The following is a 20,523-nucleotide window of genomic DNA, read 5'->3' on the forward strand; positions in this document are numbered from 1 at the left end:
GTTCCGGCCGGCATTGAGTGCGCTGAGAGTGGCGTCGTCGTAGGTCAGTCGGGTAGTCTTGCATCGGCGGCGGGAACCAGGGGTCCTGGCACTGGGCGCGGTCCAGGCACGGACGGGCGCAGACGGGCTTACCTTTGGCGCACAATCGGCGCGCCCGCTGCGCGTCAACGCTGCACGTGGGAGCGGGCATCATAAGTAATGCGCCGGGAGGGCGGGTCAGCTGGGTGGCGAATGGGCGGCGGTGGGCGGGGCCGCAGGAGCAGCGGCAGGAAGAAGGTGCGAGCGGCCGGCTCGGCGGTGGCTGGGTCGCTCAGGCAGGCAGTCGGCGTCAGCGGGAGCAGGAGGGGGCGACCAGGCCAAGGTAAGGCGCTGTGGTCACTCCCGATGGCAGTCTGCGGTCCCCTTAAGTAATGCGCCGGGAGGGCGGGTCAGCTGGGTGGCGAATGGGCGGGGCCGCAGGAGCAGCGGCGGGAAGAAGGTGCGAGCGGCCGGCTCGGCGGTGGCTGGGTCGCGCAGGCAGGCAGTCGGCGTCAGCGGGAGCAGAAGGGGGCGACCAGGCCAAGGTAAGGCGCTGTGGTCACCTTTACAAACTTTCTATTATCACAGGTGCATGCTTCTTGACTCATTTTCATTTGGGCATTCCTTACCGCACAATTATAATTTTTCTACTGTATATTATAACATTTCTTTACCACATTCATTGACCTTTTGGTCCCCCTTCACTTCTGTTTCTAATTCTTATGTGTACTAACATCTATAACCAGCCTTGAGAAAGCCCTGGCCTGCTAGCCTTTTTTGGCGAAACACATGTTGGCTGTTCTTTACTTTTCACTTGTTTTCGAATAAAGAAGAAAAGTCCACTACAACAGAGTACTCCACTCCTTGTATCTACTACGCTCAATACGTAATTTGGAATTGCCCTGCAAACCCATATGATATTGAGAGCACAAACCTATCAAACAAGTGTACATGTATCTCAAATTAGGTGGTCTCTGGGTGAAACCACCAGATTGGTCTGTGCCACAGCCTTAATTTGGGTCCTGACAAAGTGGGTGTGAACCTTGGTAGCACCCATCACCAGAAAACGCTACTTATATTAAATCTAACCATGGCAAGTTGTTGGATTTATTGTAACTATTATTTTTCTAGCTCATTGCTGTGAGTTTAAGATGTAATAAAGCCTTCTTATGTTAACCTATGTAGCTAGCAATCTACAAAATTGCAGTTTTTTCCTCACCTGGGCATAAAAAAATGATCTTTTATAATGTCTTTGCGTATTATAACTATGCACTCTACCCTTGAGGTACCTCGGGCAGACCTTAGGTGTGACATACGTAAAAATAGGGTAGTTTAAGACTTTGGAAGTACTTTTTATTCCAAAGTCGAATTTGGACATAGTTCTATTTTAAAAGCAGCCTGCAAACCCGAGCAGAACCAGAACATCGCTGCTGCAGCATGGACTGGACCCGTCAAAAAGATCCACATCGCCTTCGTAGCCCCATCTGAACCACCCTTACATCCCTCAACGACGTCAGACTCTTTATCACAGCGTTGCAGCTCCTTGGAACTGGCATCACCCTGACTGCACGGCTAATCCTCAGCTCTGCACTTGGCATTGCAAGCCGCGTTGACGGGATCCTCGATGTTGATGCAGGGACTCACATTGCAGCCTCACTGCAAAGACCTGCATCGCCTTCGCAGCCCCATCAAAATCACCACTGCATGATGCAACCTTGGCACAGGCCCTCGCATCCTTCTTCTACGGCAGCCTTGATGAGGATACCAGACTCTGTATCGCAGCTCCTCGGAACCAACATATCACCCAGACTGCACACCGCATCCTCGATGGCCAACTTCACACTACAAGGACCGTCGACAGGCTCCTCGACGACGATGCAGGCCCTCGCATTGCAGTATCCCAGATCCGATGAATCACTTTGGCTGCGTGATGCAGATTCTCACAACGCTCTGTGAACCAGGATTTAAGGTACTCAGTTCAGCAGGCCAAATTGGTTCGCTGTACTAGGTCCGCACTCCATTATGGTAAGCCTGAACTTGTCCCAGTCTGGCAGGATCAGATATCCACAGTTGGCGCTTTGTGCTGTTTGGTGCTAATGTCCACTGAAATATTAAATTGCATATCTTCGATTTTACCAAATAGATTTCTGTAGTTTTGGGATGGTTTCATTTAATAAAGAAAGTTTTATTTTTCTAACTTGGTGAGGGATCCTTTTTGTGTGCTGTTTTCACTTTGTTACGGGTTGAAGAGTTGCAATGTAAGAGTCTACTCTGCACTCCTTATTTACTACCAAATGTTTCAATCTTTTGTCGAAAATAAATGGTCTGTATTGGGAGCTACCCAGTGGTCAGTTGAGCCCACAACTGATTGTGAAACGCTATGTAGAGACCTAGCGCAAACTAGGTCTGAGAACCGGGAGCTCACTCCTAATGTCCCTAAGGTTTCGGGTAAGTTAATACAATAATGAAATTTATTCAACATTTTTTTTTTTTAAGCAGGTACTTCAGTCACCTTGATTTCAGCCAATCTTTGACTTATTTAGTAACCATTGTTTTCAAAACATATCAACAAAACATGTTTACATACTTGAAATCATAAAGAGATAATACCAATTGTGTAATCAAATTGTTTTCCATACATAAAAATGCAACAAACAAAATTCTAACATTTCCCAATGCATTTCGGGAACCAAGAGAGAGTTGGAAGAACTCATCAGAGAACTCAATGACTGCAACCCAAGAATACAATTCACTCATAACATCCAGGAACAACAAATACAATTTTTGGACATTGAAATAAATAAATCACCTGAAGGCATCTCAACCACAATTTACCGTAAACCTACGGATGTAAACAATGCTTTACACTACACAAGTGCTCATCCAAAAAATTTAAAAGATCATTTACCAACTTCACAACTGATAAGGATCAAACGGATATCATCAGAAGACACCAATTGCAAAATTCTGTTTGAAGAACAAGTGGAAAAGTACATTGCTCGAGGTTACCCGACAGAAATATTGGAAACTTCTGTGCAAAAGGTTTCCACGATGGATAGAAACACTTTACTGAAAAAAACGGAGAAATCTCCTAACGATGGTTGTTGGTGATGATAGGAATATTTTTCATTTTTATAGTGTTTTTATTCTAAACAAATATACTTATGTAGATTTTTTTAGCTCTGAAGTTCTAAGAAAACGAAATAAGTTGACTGTATAGTCTTTTCTACAATCAATGCTATTTTATCTGATGAATGGATAAATCAAGAACTGAATGTGCACTACATTTTGAGCCCGCATCTCAAACTCAACTTGATGTGTTCAACACATAGTAAATATTGATAGTCTAAATTAACATATACATAGTTTGCCAAATAACTATATTTTGTGTGAATATAAGGGAGTTATTACTTTACAGAAGGTACGTAGTGGCTGTTTCCTCTTCTGCGCTTGACTGATTATATTTTTTCTTGCTTTCTACTTGTCGGATGTGACATTAAGTGAATGTGGTAGATGTGGTTTGTTGTTGTTTGGCCCCAGCCACCTGTTGTAAATTATGTTACGGGCTTACTAGGACACAGCAGCAGACGTCTGCTGAAATTGTATGGGTCGATTATGAATTTGAGTGTGGATGGCATGCAATGCTGTGGAGATCAGTCAAATGGAGTACTGTGCCTCCCTGAGAGACCTGCTTTCACAGGAGCACCCCCAGAACTGATCATGTTATTTGCTTTTAGTGGGGCACAGCCCACCTTAATAAACTGACAGATGCCCTCTCTGGGCTGTTACTCCACTCTGGGTGCATGAACTGAAGGAGAAAAATACATTGCAATGACAGCAGGAATCGCCAGGCCCAACGGAAGGGCACGTTTTACAATCCAGTGGACTTGAGCACCATTTTGAGCTCCCTCCTCCTTGAAAATTGTATTGAGCTGGCCAATCTTCAGCCTCTCATGCAGAACGAATAGTTTATTACCCGTCGGTGTCGTTTTGCAGCTTGAAGACTTTCTGGATTCGCTATGCTGTGCATTCCACGATCTAGTGATTGGGTCCGGAATCGATTCCGGACCCAACCACTAGACCGCGGAATAATGCACAGCATAGTGAATCCAGAAAGATTCACGCTGCAACACTCAATAGGAGACCCTACAGTTCTTGGGTTCTCTATGAAGCCAGTGCCTCTTCTTGAATTATCTCCCATTAGTGTTCTCTCTTGCAGTATGGTGTGTTCTGGTCTCTTTGTCAGAATCTGAATAGTGTCTAAGTGCATGGATCCTTCTCCAGGACAGTGACTAAACTTCTCAGCACCTCTGTCTTGCCATGGTTGGGAGGTGGGAACCGGAGTTCATGGTGGGGACAGGTGATCCAGCCCTGCTGATACACCCAAAGCTTGTGATGTATTGACTGATCCTTCTGGAGCGAAGTAATACATAGGTACCACAGGTTAGACTGGCCCTTTAAGAGTTTGTATAACCCCCACACAGTGGGCATATGTGGCAGCAGCGACTTTCAGTGATCATCCTTCATTTGGGATCTGGGAAAAGGAAAGCTTTTAGATTCTGACAACTGCAAGTCTGGTGGAGCCTATGTTAACAAGAGAAAAAAAGCCCTTGCAGTCTGAACATTATCATCACATCAAAGTTGTGGCCCCCTTAGACAAAACAGATCTGAAAGGATGGAATAATGGCATCCGTTTGGCTCACTGCTATCACGGGGACTGGCGATGAGAAACTGTGCTAGACTGCCTCTTTACCATTAATTACATTCAAGAAAATGCTGGAGGTTGACATCCATGCATTACAAAAAAGAATGCCAGATTCAATGCTGAGAGAGGACTTTGGCTTGGTAGCAGGTTCACTTCTAAAGAAGACCTGGGTGTGAAAACTCAGAGCACCTACCTGGTGCCAGTCCTGACAGAGCAATATGGATCTGCAACAGGTACTAGACCCCAAATCCACCCTCCGGCTCAGTTCACACATAATAGTAACACAGGATGAAGGGCAGATGTGTAGGTGAAAGGAGAGGAAGATCATAAAGGTGATGAAAAAATGTTGCGTCACAGTGAAGGGGTCCTCTTTATTTGTTGCAGAGCTGTTAACTTATGTTCTTTATCAATGAGGTGCCTGAGTTGTTAAACAGATAAAGATTGGGCTATTATTGCTAGTGCAACAAGCAGTGCCTCCTTTAATACTTTTTTTCAATTCGTCTTCACAACTCAGTTTATCAGCAGAACTTCTTTGGTAAAGCTTGAAAGATCTATTCCTCGAGCACAATTTCACCAAATGTTTTCAACAAAAGGCATAACTTCCTGACCCAAAAACCACTTTGAAAACCTTCCATTCATACAAGTAATAACAGGTGTACTTATATGTTCTTTGGAAGGACTCCTTTACTCCTAAAGTGGACTGTCATTTTTGTAGTCTTCGTTTCTCAGGTCGAGCCTGGCCAGCGCATGTGCTGCCCTGCGAGACATGCTGTATTGAAGTATGTACTTGAAGCCCCACCCACTTTTCGCTAATTATTTGTCATTGGCTTGTGTGATTGTCCTTCATAAATTCTGGCTTCTGATTCGTTATTAGGCCTGTTAGTGCCTCCTTAGTTTCACCTTGTCTTTATTTGTAACCTCTCATGAGGACTGCCCCTTTTACATTGGTTGTTACACGGTACGTCTTCTTTCATCTATAAGCACTATTTTCTTTAATGAGTTTCTCTTACTGCAGGAGGGTCTCTCATGCGCAGTTGTGACAACCGGCTTGTTTAACTTGTAGCCAACGAGGAGCTCTTCCGGGGCCATGGGAGACAGAAGGGGCAATTCGGTGATGCCTTCAGGGAGGTCAAAGGTGTGTGATGTAAATTCCGCTAGATCTGGCGTGTACATTTTCTGAACGAACATCTAAGTTAAACATGAATATGCTTTAGGTTTGCTACTCCACTCACTTTCTAAAAACCATGACTGACAACGGTCTCTTGCTCTCTTTTCTCAATTTGTTCCTCTGTGAAATGGATCTAAAAAAGAAAACCACTTTTTTAGACACACTCTCCCGCAACCATGAACCCGACCGGAAGTTATTGGAGTACTTTACTGAGCAGTTCTCCAGTTCCAAATTTGCAGCTTGCAGAGCTGTGCTCCTCGGCTCAGATGACCTGTAAAGGGTGTGCTTTCACCCCCAGCTTAACGTTGCTCTCGCTCTTTTGCTTTTCTCCCCTACCCGCCACATTCCTCTATCGTTTGCTTCCCTATGCCCCTTCCCCCACCTCGCAATCATTCTTGCTTCCCCACACCGCATCCTCAGTTTTCCTTCCCCACACCCTCCCCATCTGTGTTCCTTCTGTTCTGCAACCCCCCTCACACACTTTTAAACAAGCATTTGCGAGAGTTTAAGCTATTGACATTATATATCGACAATGCCTTTTATTTATGTTTAAAAAAAAAAAACATAAGTAACATAAGTAAAAGGCATTGTCATTTACAATGCCAATACCTCAAACTTGCATAAATGTAAGACCTATTGCATTGCAGATGGTTGTCTTTTCTAGAAACGTCGAACTGCGCCCTGTGCACAGACATATAGGCCCAGATTTAGTAATATTTCATTCAATGCACTCATATCTTTGTAAATAGGGGGCAATTCTGCTCTCTCCCTTTCCCACAACGATCACAGCAAATACCTTTGCTGCGCATAAGGGAGAGAGCAAAGTTGTGTCCTATTTACAAGGATATGGTGCAGTTCTGCTCTCTTTCACACACATACAAAGAGAGAACAATGAAGCAAAACAGATCTACCTCCTCGTCACGCCAGTCTTGGAGATACGCATCATTTTGGGGCAAATTTATGTTTTTAAAATCTTTCTTTACCTATGGATTTGCATCAAAATAAATGGGTGGATACACAGGACCACCCAGGATCCACTCTGCAGTGCTGATCTTAACCCCAGGAGATTTGCTACCACACCCAAGTGGCCTGTTCATAAGCAGCCCCTTACCGAAGGCCCCATTAGCCCCATTGGCTAACATTGGGCCCCTGCACTCTGCACCCGGCTGTCTCAGTGCAGCTGGTGGTGTAACTTGAGTGCTAACCTAGACCTTGGGGAGCCTTGGTCCTATCCCCCAAACCTCCCAATCGTAAGATGTTTACTTACCTGTAAAACTGATAACCATTTTTCTCCCATAGGAACGGATGATGTGAGTTTTTGTTCCTAAAACTTTCTAAGTGTTGAGCTGATGTTTTGTATGGAGAAAAAGTAGCTACACTGCAAATGCTAAAAAGTCTTAATTACCTTGTATTGTGAGATCCCCTGTGTGGTATCTAGGCATACCGCCAGAGTAATCAATAGAATACAAAAGTATTCTCAAAGCACTCCAAATGTAATTACTATGTAATTTAACCTGCTTTGTGAAACCATAACAACCTGTAACAATTGCAAATCTATTCCCAGTTGCATTTGTGTAAATGTTTACAATTGAAATGGTATTCTACCTACCTCTACCAAGTCCTGCTTGGTCCTAGAAATAAAACACAAGTATACCTTTTTTAGGTCTCGCTGATCCAGTGCGCATGCGCTGTCAGCGAGACATTTGATAACAGGCTTTTGGAAGGGCTTCCAAAGCAGCCACCAACTTACTCTTACACGCGCAATCACACGTGCCACGTTTCCTTTCACGGCGCCGTAAAGGCGTATGCAGCGATTATAGCAAAAGAAAATAAATAGGTTTTTTTTCTATTTCTTTACTTTTGCTACAATCGCAGCACCCGCGCTTTACTTTTAACATTAAAGCACAAGTTACTACTTGTGTAACAATACATCTTTAAGAGACATTAGTTAGTGATAGATTCCTTACCTTAGAATATCCCCAGGCGTCAGACTGGATCCGGAAAATTTTGCGTAGCAATACCCCTGCGCGCCGGCAGGCGTCGTCCGCGGCTCCGCGTCCGTCGTCGGCGTTGTTAGCGCCGGAATGACGTCGGAGTACTTAGACGCCGCCCATGCGCGCTGACGTCAGTTCTTCTTTTTTCCGCGCCAGCTAGCGCAGATCCGGAGAAGCTCTACCCCTTAGTCACTTTTTGACTAAACTTTTCTGATCTTTTGATCATTTCTCATCTTGAGTCTTTGACTCCGATGGTGCCGGTAGGGATGCCCGGGTTTAAACCCTGTTCCCAAGTGTGACCGACTGATGTCGGTTACCGACCCCTATCGTCGGTGCCTCAAGTGTTTAGGCCTCGACCACGACGACCGCACCTGCTCCGACTGCCGGGCCCTGACTTCGAAGGCTAGGCGGGAGCGGTCCCGCAAGCGGCTCGAGCTCCGGCAGTCGGCCCCGCGCCGCTCCAGGTCCTGGTCCCACAGGAGGTCGAGGGACCGTTCACGGGGTCGGAGTCCTCGCAGCTCCGGAAGTGGACATCGGTCGTCAGGATCCAAGTCCTCAGGTAAAAGGCATGAGAGGTCGGAGTGACGTCATCGTTCCTCCGACCCACCCCGACGCTCACACGATGCGGCCGGGGGTTCGGGTGACACCACCCACTCAGCTCCGACGGAGTCGCAGGCGTCGCCGCCTGCCCCACACCTTCGGGTCCCTGGGCATGATGCGACGCCAGAGGAGAGCGAGCGGTACCTCATGGCCATGAGGTCCCTCCCTTCTCCGCCGGGTCCCGTGGCGCCTCCGTGCCATTCGACCCTTGGCTTCGGTGCTTTTTGCGATCTTTCCTCTTCTGTAAACTTTGGATGGGTTCCGTGGGATTCTGTTGATTGCGGCTGACCCTTGATCGCTTTCTTGCTCGCGTCAGGGCTGCTTTGGGCGTTTTATGTTCGTGGCCCTTCGGTTCCGACGGATCTTTGTGTCTTACCTTCTCAGTCGTCTTTTTCGACTCCTTCGCCTTCTTTTCTACGTGGATTTTTCGGAGTCCTTTTCTAGTATTTCAACGTCCGATCTTTCGTGTGCCGATTCTGCTGCAGCACCATGCTCCTCTTCATCGCTGGAGAAGCCCATGTTCCTCATGGAAGGTTTCTTCGAGGGCTGAGACATTGCGGCATAGTCTTTGGTTTCGATCTGTCCTGAGCATTTTCAGCTAGAACGCTGCTCAGGCCTCACAATCCTTGTCCTGATGGTCCTTCTGCAGGCACAGATTACAAACGTCGTGTGGGTCGTGCTGTGCGTACTTGTGGTGGCACTTGGGGTAGAATTTGAAAGGGGTATTCTCCATGACCCCTACCTTGCCATTTGTGGACCGGATTGGTCCTTTGGTGTTTAAAAGGACGCCCTGCTCCTGTCTTCGGGTGCGGCGTCGATCGTTTGGTTTCTTTTCGATGATAGTCTTCTTTTAAGTCTTTTCTGGGAAAACCAAAAAAATTTCTTCAGAGCTTCTCGTCTTGCTTCCAGACCCAACGGCAGAAAAAGGAATCTGAAGATGGCCACCACGCACGTCGACCTCCAGGACACTGTCTGACATCACTCAGGGGACGTACCGGACACCAAATGGTGGTCAACAGCGACAAAAAAAAAAAAGACCATTCCAGACCCAACCACTCTATGGCGGAATAATGCACAGCATGTGAATCCAGAAAAGGATTCACGCTGCAAAACACATGAATTCCGGTCCTCTTCAAAATGAGTGATCACCACCTCTAGCCACTTTTTGAAGACCCGTGGAGTCGTTGTGACTACGAAGGGTAGAACCTTGAACTGATAGTGTTGACCACTTACCATGAAACGGAGGTAGCTCTGATGAGCTAGATGCATTGGGATGTTAAAGAAGGCATCCTTCAGGTTAAGGGTGGCCATGAAGCACCTTGCTGCAGTAGGGAGTTGACATCCTATAGGGCAAACATAAGGAAGTGCTCTAACAAGATGTACCTTTGGAGAGGATGGAGATTGAGGATTGGTCTGAAGAAGCAATCCTTCTTGGGGATCAGAAAGTATAGGGGATAGACGCCCTTGCGTTGCGGGGATATAGGCTTTATGACTTCTTTGGAGAGGCACGACAATATTTTTAAACTAATCAGTGAAACTGGTCCCCTAGGGCCCTATATCCATGTCCTTAACTTTATTGGGAAAAACAGACTCTGATTTCTGAACAATTAATGTAATAAATATTAGGTAATCCATGTTAGTGATTTGGCTCCCTTTTATATTTCACATATGTTACTGAATTTTGCTCTCCATTAAAGTGTTAGCTATTCCCAAGATGTCGCTTTCTTGTAATTATTTTTGTGCATCAGATTACACCCGAATAGTTCATGCTTTGAACAGATTTGTCTGCAGGTGTTAAGAATGGCCAGGATAGAGAGCTTAGAGAGCTCTGGTGTTCAGGCTCAAGGTAGTGAGAGTTTTTCACAGAGCCTGTCAGAAGGTCAAAAAGGTGTACAGAACACATGGTCATTCAATTCTTGGCCTCTCCGCAGAGTGTACACAGACAAACATTGGCAAAGCCATAATTTGGCTGGTTTTAGATGCATGTCCGTTGTTAAACAACGCATACTTCCCTGAATTGTATAAACGTTTACACCTCTAAGGGCTGGAAGGACATCTCTAATAATCTCTGCAATTGGATTATTGTGTTGTAGGCCCAAGCACGCCAGACTAACACATTTACAATACAGAAAGCCAAACTGCACTCTACACACTTTTCTGGAAACCAAAAATCAGACAGCTTGTGAAAATAAAGCATTGGCAAAGTCAATAGGTCTCACCTACACAAGAGCTATTGGCTTTGCCAAGGTTTTCTTTAGCCATGTTGTCCAACAGCACAGCTGCTGTGCAGAAAGACTGAAAGTAAAAGAAAAAAGCGCTATCACACGACCAGCAAGAATCGCAACATAGCACTTTGTTTTTTCTTTCAGCCAAGCTGCACAACGTGGCTAAACCACATTGACAAACGCCATAGCTTTTGCATTGGCGAGACCTATTGGTTTGTCGAAGCTTGTTATTTCTTAAGTAACTATGGGTGCCTTGAAGCAGTTTTTTGGGGTAAATCGGCATAACAGTCACTCGATTCTTGCTTCAGCATGGATCTTGCTTCAGATTCCGAGAAAGCATTCAGCCAAAGCTGCTTTGAAGACTTTACATTGGCTCAAAAACAAGCACCTAGAGAGGCAACAAAGCAAATATTTTCAAAATGCTTCAGCACACTTTAAGAAAAAAATGTGTCTTAGTCATATGAAACCACAATCTCTTTAATACATCCTTTAAATATTCCTGATTCAAGATGACCGATCACAACAGCCAACGCGTTTCGCCCAAGTAGGGCTTCCTCAGGGCATAAAGCGGAGTCCACCAGTGTAGTGGTGATCTCTGATATATCGGGCCAATATGATCCGAGCTTCTAATAAAGGTATCCCATCCTTTAAAAATGAGTAATCTCCTGGAAAAGTTCAATAAAATGTTGCACGCTTTTGCACAGGACGGTTCGCAAATGCTTCAAAGCTGCATGTCTTAGAACTGTCTACGTTCTTCAAAAAAAGCCGCTGTGATATGCGACACTTTATGTAAGTGGATCCTCCTAAATCGGCCCCATGGGACGCCGATCAAAGCTAAAGAAATAGAACAAATATCTATTTCTTTACCTTTGGTATAATCGCGGACCCGCGCTTTACTTTTAATGTTATAAGTAAAGCGTGGGTGCCGCGATTATACCAAAAATAAGAAACACATGTTTTTTTCTATTTCTTTACCTTTGGTATAATTGCGGCACCCGCGCTTTACTTATAACATTGAAAGTAAAGCGTGGGTGCCGCGCTCATACCAAAAGTAAAGAAAAACAAGCCCTGGTTTTGGTTTCAAGTATCGTGCCCTTGTCTGGGCACGATAATTGAAACCACGGGATGGCCTATTGGTGTCTATTACGCGCACCAAGTGCATAATAGACACCAATAGGCCGAGGGTGGCGCAATGCGCCCGCCTTTGGTCAATAGCGTGCAGTCTTTCATTAAAAGACGTACGCTAAGGCCAATGGGGTAGCTGAAAAGGAAAAACATACGCACAAGCGTGTGCGATTCCTTGGTCAGCTCAGATTCCCCGTTTTTCCCTCACTAAATGTCTCGCGTTGCGCGGGCACTTCTGCGCAGTGCACCGCTAGGCGCGAGACCTAAAAAGGGCAAGCTGGGGAGGAAGATCTTTCCTTCACCTGGTTCCCAAGATATGGAACTCACTGCCCAGAGAGGCACGCATGTTAACTAACGAATTCGCCTTCTGGAAGAGACTTAAAACACTGCTCTTTCCCTAAAAAAAACCAACGTGGAGAACTGAATAAGACCACCGTTGTCATACCCTCCTAGCGCTCGCAAGCCTACGTGCAGCCATGCGCTTTATAAATCCATAAACAAACAAACTCAAAAATTGAAAAAAAAAAAAAAAAAGGTTTGCTGCCATCCCTTTCCTGCTCATGTGTAAATGACGTATTGGATGCCCGTGCCTGGGCTACTCGAGAAACATAATCCAAAAAACATATCACAATGAGAAATACAACTGGAGTCCAGTCAAATGTTTTTTAATGCGTTCATGTTAATTTTCACATTGAACACAGCAGAATGGCTTTAAAGTGTGGCTGGATTAAATAATTTTGTTGCAACATCTGTACATTATGCCAGGCAAATTACATATTTTTTAAATATAGATTCACAATGTTTTTTAAAGTAGCAATTGGAGAGATGTTTTAATATTCGCCCTTTATATCTCTAGGCTGGTTTATGGTACTTTTTAAAACACCAGACGATCGTTTCTCCACAAGTCGGAGGCTAACGCCAACAGTGACTTTCACAGGATTTGCAAATGTCGGCCACTAATTTCGATTAAGCCTGTGAAAACCACAGACAGGTAACTAATGGTACATTCACCAACATGAAGCAGGTGGTGGCAAAGTTAGGAAAGACCATCAACAATGGGACTGATAGTCTTTGGGGCCTTGTAGGAGAGTGGTCGCTCTGTGGAAGACACTCTTGAGCAGTGAACAGGGAAAGAATGGTTCATTTAAATAGCTACAAGCTTGTGTTGCTCGGCTGCACTTTTTTAGCTGGCTTCTTCTTCTTTTGCCGCTGTTTGGAAATGGTGTTCAAGGCAGATTCTGATGCAGCCACAGGAAGCTGGGGCAACTGCAGCTTCCCACCTTGCGTTGGGTACTTGGTCTTCAACAGATTTTTCACCACCGGCTGAGACAGCAAACGCTTTAACTGTTTTTTCATGTCTTTCAACATCTTCTGCTTCTTGTGATCTTCCTGCTCTCGGTCTCTGCCACCTGGAAATGCAAAAAAAAAAAAAAAAAATTCTATTATGTGTGTGTATATATATATATATTGCAGTCTTCAATCAACGTTTCTGCTCTTCATTACAAATCTTGCACAAGTGCTAAACACGACTCATAGGCTATCATGCTCCCTATCTGCAATAAGCTGCACAAGCCCAAAATTGGAATTTACTTGAATTTGTGGCATAGCTAATCAACTGTGAACAGCCCGACGAAGATCCCAAGATGTGCTCCTGCATTCCGATAGAGTATCAAAATTAAGTGGTTACCTTTGCAACATCCACTTTCGTGCAATAAGAGACTCCTATGTGATCCGCTGTTTGTTCAAACTAGTCGGCGTTGAGGAAGTTTTCCAATGTGAAGAGGGTTCTAAAAAACGGTTGCATGTGATCTACATCCTAGTTCAGTGATCTTGAGCAGCATCTTAGCTCAGTAAAGCTTTCATCTCCTTTCAGGGCGTTTTGCCCAACAGAACACAAACATATTCCTCTGTATTCGAGATGTGCCATGTCCGCTGAGATTTTGGGCAGTAGAATAAAGTGCTTCATCCCTTGATATCCCAAGCATGCTATTCTCTGTTATTTAATTGCTTTGCAAATGGAAACTATACAAATGTTAAAATGGTTAAAAAGATGTTTGCCCAGAGACATACATGTGAACGTTTTGACCCCTGAAACAGTTTTTTTCTGAAATATCCTGAACACAATATTTTTGCTCAAGATATGTTTGCAGAAAAGAGTGGGTGACACTCCATTACAATGACGGGACCACAAAAAAGCCTATTTTAAAATCTCTAGTGGTATTAAGAGGCATAAATAAGCTTAGTCTGCAATGCATAAATTGAACTAAAAAAAACTAACAGTCCTACTCTGGTGTTGCTCCGGACTTCCGAAATTCACTACTAGTTGATCTCAGATGTTTTAAAGACGTCCTCCAATGTAATATCTCCTTCACTGACTTTTTTTAATTCTACCTCTCTGCTTTAAATCATGTTACTGCATACCATAACCACCCCCCCCCTCTTCAGCTTTGCCTGTAATCACATCCTACCCCACTTTTGCCCTTTCTTATTGGTTATCGGTTCTTTAAACGAACACTAAATATTAAAGGGTGTTGATACCTTTTATTTAACTATCAAACTACAGGAAATTTCAGATCCACACGTGTATTATCTGTAGGAGTGACACGAGGGATACTATAACTTAACCCATCTTAACAACATTAAAAAAGAAAAAGAACAACTGAAAACTAAGATAGGTCCTTTGATCATAAGGCAAAAAACATGAATAAACGCACCTAAAAGGAAAATCATCATTGGCTGCCTTCACTTTCATTGTTGTTCTACCAACCTCTAGCCCTGCCACTAGGCCTCGTTCCCCTTATTATAACAGCAGAAAGCTTGAATGTCATGGACTTTCCCTCACTTTTACCCCTAGGGTTATTCACACAGACATGCGATTCTAATTACATCTCATCCCTAAATCTACTTTCTGAACATCTCTGTTTGGTTGTCCAATTGGCTCTATCATATTTATGACAGTAGTGGGCTACATCTTGTACTCCCAGGTTACTGTTTGAAGCACCTTCAGTGTTCTAGAAATACAGCTGAAACAAATTGACCATTTGCCCTTCCATCTTTGAGCTGATTACTATTACCCAATACAAAAATAAAAAAAATACATTTAAGGCTGTGTATGGGACACCAAGCCTTTTAAAGACCGCATCCTCAGTCAACCTACAAACAATTACCTCACTATCACCGAGCGTGGGGAGCGCTGGGCTCTCTGTATAACTGGCTACTCGAAATCCTTTGCCCGGCCTCTCCAGCCAGGGTTCTTCACTTTTTGAATGATCTCCTATGTGAACTTAGTTGATTCGTTAACCAAATGTTTCTCCCACAAGCAACTTTAAAAGTGAATCTCTCCAATCTGTAAAATCTAAACCAGGGTCTCTAACCGGTAGCGCTTAAGTGCATTTAACAAATGTTATACACATGAAGAAAACATACTGAACGCCAATCACAGCGACCACAAAGCCCGTCATTTAACTGGTTGCATGTCATGCACTTCATCAGCCGTACAGAACTCTCTGGCAAATGCCAACCCTCTCTCACAGTTCCGTTCTCCAATCCATTACTCCAGCTATACATTATTGGTTACTGACCACAAGCAACTTATTTAAAACTAGAATGCACTCTACCTATTAATAAATCGTCATCCAAGTCTATTTCCATAGCTTCGGCTGCTTGTTGGAACCAGGAGTTGTGTTGCTTTGCTTTACTGTTTTGATATTCTAGTTTCTCGATCTGCCGAGCAAGATCTACACGTTCCTGCAAGAGAGCACAACCACAGTTTTAAGGTAAAAAAACACAAATTGCTGTTTTTATAGCTCCCAATAAAGTTTACTTCTACCCGCCTCATAATTATTCTTCAATGTGGTGTTGCTACGCCCACAAAGAAAATCACAAAACAAAGCATCAAGTGATTATTAAGGGCTACTTCAAATGTGCACACTAGAGGCATTATTATCACATTGAAATGGATTGCTTGCTGGGTAGTGTATGACAGAACTGAGATAATTATTGTGAAACCGAATGTACACTTGAGTGGAACGACACACAAGTACTTGTAAGCATGGAAATAAAAAATACATAAGGGTTAGCAGTTTGTGCACACAAAAACAGGAACCAATAATTGACGCAAGATGAGGAGTCGTTTCCTCTAAAGGTAAAACCTACCATGATCCACCATATGAACGGCAAGATTTAGAATGTCACTGGCACAAGGAAGCATTACCAACAGGAGTACATGGCTAACAATTCCTAAAGAACATATTATTTACCTTTGGTAACACTTTTACTGGTCAAGTCTCCATCTAGCCAGAGATTTTCTACCTTAAAATTATCCCCAGGCGCAGTGACGGCTGACACGTTAAAATACCGGGTGGGTGGGGTAGGGTGGGGTGGACAGGGGCGGGGGCAGGGGGGTCAAGTCAGAAGCACGGAGAGAGGCCAACGGAAATCACGCAGGGTGAGGATGCGGTGGAAGGAAACAGGGTTAATGCAAATTTAAACACTTACCTGGTGCTGCCGTCTGCCTCGCGCTCCCCTGCTGCCAGGGGCGCAACCAGATCTTAATTTCGGGTGGGCTAACATGGCGAATGAAGGGGCGTGGCTAATGTTAATCAATGGGGCGGAGCTAAAATGGCAGATCAGGATCGGTTAATGCTCATGTCAAGCTGAGAAAAAATGTGGTAAATTCTGCATTTGAAACTGGACATCAATTAGAGCACACATTTGTGTTAATTTGATGCATTTATATGCTATTGTCTTATGAAAAAGGAACAGAATGTACTGAATTAAAAGGCCAATTTAATATATTTTACTACAAAGCACTTTAGGAACACAATATAACCAATATTCACAATGCCATTTCAAGGCGACGACCCTTTTTTGCCAGTTCATTAACAATTGCTTCTATAGGAGGACAATGTGCTCGTGAAATCCATAGACAGGTGTGTGGGAATGCCCTAGCTCCACCCATGAAACGACTTCCCAACGCAAGGTAACTCAAGGCAGCTCAATGCTCTGCCTCTCATTACTCTGGAGTTTCTAAACCACGCAAAACCACACAAAGTGGCCTTTGTGTGGGTTAGGTAAATCCCAATTAAATGGGTAAAATGATGGCAACGCAGTTGTAACAACTCAAGTGCTGTTACAACACGTTACCATTACAATGCAAACTTTTACCATGCATATGCCTTTACAACAAAGGCATATGCATGGTAAAAGTTTTGTTTTACAATATAACTATTTTACAGGTAAGTATAAACGATATATATATATATATATATATATATATATATATATATATATATATATATAGGTTTATATATACCTGTAAATGGCTTATTTTTTATGTAAAGTATATATATATATATATATATATCTCACTGCTGCTCAGTCGGTTAGGAAAGAAGTCAGCTCGAGCCCAAGTCCATAAAGCGTGAAGTTTATTTATTCACACAGGATGCCAAAAAACACCCGACGCGTTTCGGTGCAGCCGCACCTTGGTCACGGGTAACAGTGTTTTTTCTTTCACGCGTTTTAAAGTAAACAAAATAACATAACATAAAGGTAGGACTACTCGTCCACACAGAAGTGTGTTTAACCACATTGCGGCGGCCATATTTGAATAGGTTTGTTAAAACAGATAAGTATGTAACCCAGTTACCACAATAATCTAAGAACAACTCAAGTGTTTACAGTGTGAACTTAAACTTGAAGCGACATAACATTTCATGTAACGCTGTTCATGAACTGAGTGTGAACTTGATAATTCGTTCGGGATGACACTGCATCAGAATACTGTTAATCCATCACGCCCCAGTGGGCTTTCATACTTAGAATGTGATTTGTATCTCACATTTCAATCATGCCCATGTGGGCTATTTAAATTAAATGAAAATACATAGTCACTGTAAATTAGTTCGCACAAAGTCCCGCCCAAGTGGGCAATCTAATGGTTCATGGTTCCAAATAATATGAGGTAAAGTTGGGTACATTATCTTGAATCAGTCCAATTAATTCAGCAGCCAGTGGTTTCCCATCCTTATAACGTGGCGACATGTGAGTCTCCTACAAACATAAAATATGTAATCACTTTAAAATACACACAATTTGTTTTAAAAAAACAAGTACATAGACAGGTTCACAAAATCTCTACATGATTCAGTTACTGAGTTCAAGTTTTGTAGAATTATTTAAGCTAGATGGACAGATAGCTCCTCATCCTTATTCAACCCCAGAGGATGTACAGTGTCATATTTAATTATGAACCTTGATTCAAGTCGTCTTAATTGTCTCAATCTATCACCACCCCGTTCTGATGGCGGGATCCTATCTAGGGCACAAAATTTCAGTAAACTTAGTTTTTTCTCATGAACATCCTTAAAGTGTTTTGCAATAGGGTAGTTCTTGTCCTCATGTGTAATAGCCCTCATATGTTCTAGTACCCGTTTTTTCACAGGGTGCTTGGTGCTGCCAATATATGTCAAAGGACATGGGCATTGCAATGCATAGACACAAAAGTCTGACTTGCATGTGAGGTGTTTCTCAATGTTGAAAATTTTGCCATTACTAGATAGTGTGATTTCTTTCAGGTTAACACTGTTCTTGCAGGCTTTACACGATTGGCAAGTGAAGAAACCTTTAATTGCTTTGTTCTCCTTCCTGTCAATTACCATATTGCTGCAAAGCATGTCTTTCAGAGCTGGACATTTTCTAAAAGTGATCATCGGTTGTTTCCCTACAACCTGCTTTAATGTGTCATCTAAGTTTACTGAAATTTTGTGCCCTAGATAGGATTAAGACGACTTGAATCAAGGTTCATAATTAAATATGACACTGTACATCCTCTGGGGTTGAATAAGGATGAGGAGCTATCTGTCCATCTAGCTTAAATAATTCTACAAAACTTGAACTCAGTAACTGAATCATGTAGAGATTTTGTGAACCTGTCTATGTACTTGTTTTTTTAAAACAAATTGTGTGTATTTTAAAGTGATTACATATTTTATGTTTGTAGGAGACTCACATGTCGCCACGTTATAAGGATGGGAAACCACTGGCTGCTGAATTAATTGGACTGATTCAAGATAATGTACCCAACTTTACCTCATATTATTTGGAACCATGAACCATTAGATTGCCCACTTGGGCGGGACTTTGTGCGAACTAATTTACAGTGACTATGTATTTTCATTTAATTTAAATAGCCCACATGGGCATGATTGAAATGTGAGATACAAATCACATTCTAAGTATGAAAGCCCACTGGGGCGTGATGGATTAACAGTATTCTGATGCAGTGTCATCCCGAACGAATTATCAAGTTCACACTCAGTTCATGAACAGCGTTACATGAAATGTTATGTCGCTTCAAGTTTAAGTTCACACTGTAAACACTTGAGTTGTTCTTAGATTATTGTGGTAACTGGGTTACATACTTATCTGTTTTAACAAACCTATTCAAATATGGCCGCCGCAATGTGGTTAAACACACTTCTGTGTGGACGAGTAGTCCTACCTTTATGTTATGTTATTTTGTTTACTTTAAAACGCGTGAAAGAAAAAACACTGTTACCCGTGACCAAGGTGCGGCTGCACCGAAACGCGTCGGGTGTTTTTTGGCATCCTGTGTGAATAAATAAACTTCACGCTTTATGGACTTGGGCTCGAGCTGACTTCTTTCCTAACCGACTGAGCAGCAGTGAGATTAATAGGGGGTCGCCTCCCCGCTCGAGCTCGCCGCCGCAAGTAGGCTGGGGGGCTGGCGAATTTTGTTGACATATATATATATATATATATATATATATATATATATATATATATATATATATATATTTTCCCAATCCTGACTTGGGCTGCAGAAGAACAGGCACCGACTCCGTGGGTCAAATCAAAGGTTTTTATTCACCAAAACATACGATCAGACGCGTTTCGGCGGACAAGTCCGCCTTGTTCACTTCATCTGCTTTACACCAAGTTAGTGAGCCTTATTTATACTAGTGCATGTTTGATAGGTGTTGGAACAACCATGTGACATAATTAGGTGTTTAACTGTAAACATAGAAGAGTTAATTGCGCTCTAAAACATGCAAGTCATTGTGACACATCAAACATTCAATTCGTAAATCATTGTAAATACTTCTTTACAATTAATGGTTCCTGTTGGTTTGTGCACATTTCATGAGGAATTAATTTTAAACCCATGGTCAGAAAAAATGTTTATGAAAATAAACTTAATGACTGCTGTCAGTTCCATGTCGGTTTAGACATGGAAGAGTTCCTAACGCCACGTGTATAAGTGTGTAGCCGCTCAGTAGTCTGTAACCTCTTTGAAGCGGTCACTGCACGACGTGTGTTTGGTGCATCCCTGTCAGCGCGCGTCTGAAGGTGAGTGTCGAGCGCGCTGGCCTGTGTGTTTAATGTGTCACGGTGAACTGCAGGGGCACGGAATCTGCCGTATCCTGAGAGAAATTAATAAGTCATAGTATTTCAGCTGTCCATTCATATTGTTGATTTTTGGGGAGCCGTGAGAGCACCGTGTGCGCTTAGTAGGTGATTATTAAACTCTACAAGGCTTGTCAATGCGATCTCTATCCTTATGCCGCCTGATATCTATCTCAGATTCAAAGTGTGTAATGGTCTTGATGCACGTGGGAAAGTGGTGACTGCTCGAAGTCTATTCGGTTTAACCTGAGGTGTCAT

At 43.2% G+C, this 20,523-nt stretch overlaps 1 protein-coding gene across 1 annotated transcript in view; it reads right to left on the reverse strand.

Moving 5' to 3' along the window:
- Positions 1–12,484: 12,484 nt before the first annotated feature.
- The window catches only part of DDX24 (DEAD-box helicase 24), a 174,154-nt gene continuing 166,115 nt past the window's right edge, over positions 12,485–20,523 (reverse strand). Inside the window, exons 8-9 of the mRNA XM_078660095.1 lie at positions 15,453–15,582; positions 12,485–13,244 (exon numbers count right to left, since the gene is read on the reverse strand). Of these exons, the coding sequence (XP_078516221.1) occupies positions 12,988–13,244; positions 15,453–15,582 (387 nt within the window). The 3' untranslated portion in view covers positions 12,485–12,987. The remainder of the gene's footprint in view (positions 13,245–15,452; positions 15,583–20,523) is intronic.

This window comes from Lissotriton helveticus, chromosome 9 (assembly GCF_964261635.1).
Source record: "Lissotriton helveticus chromosome 9, aLisHel1.1, whole genome shotgun sequence".
Classification (NCBI taxonomy): Eukaryota; Metazoa; Chordata; class Amphibia; order Caudata; family Salamandridae; genus Lissotriton; species Lissotriton helveticus.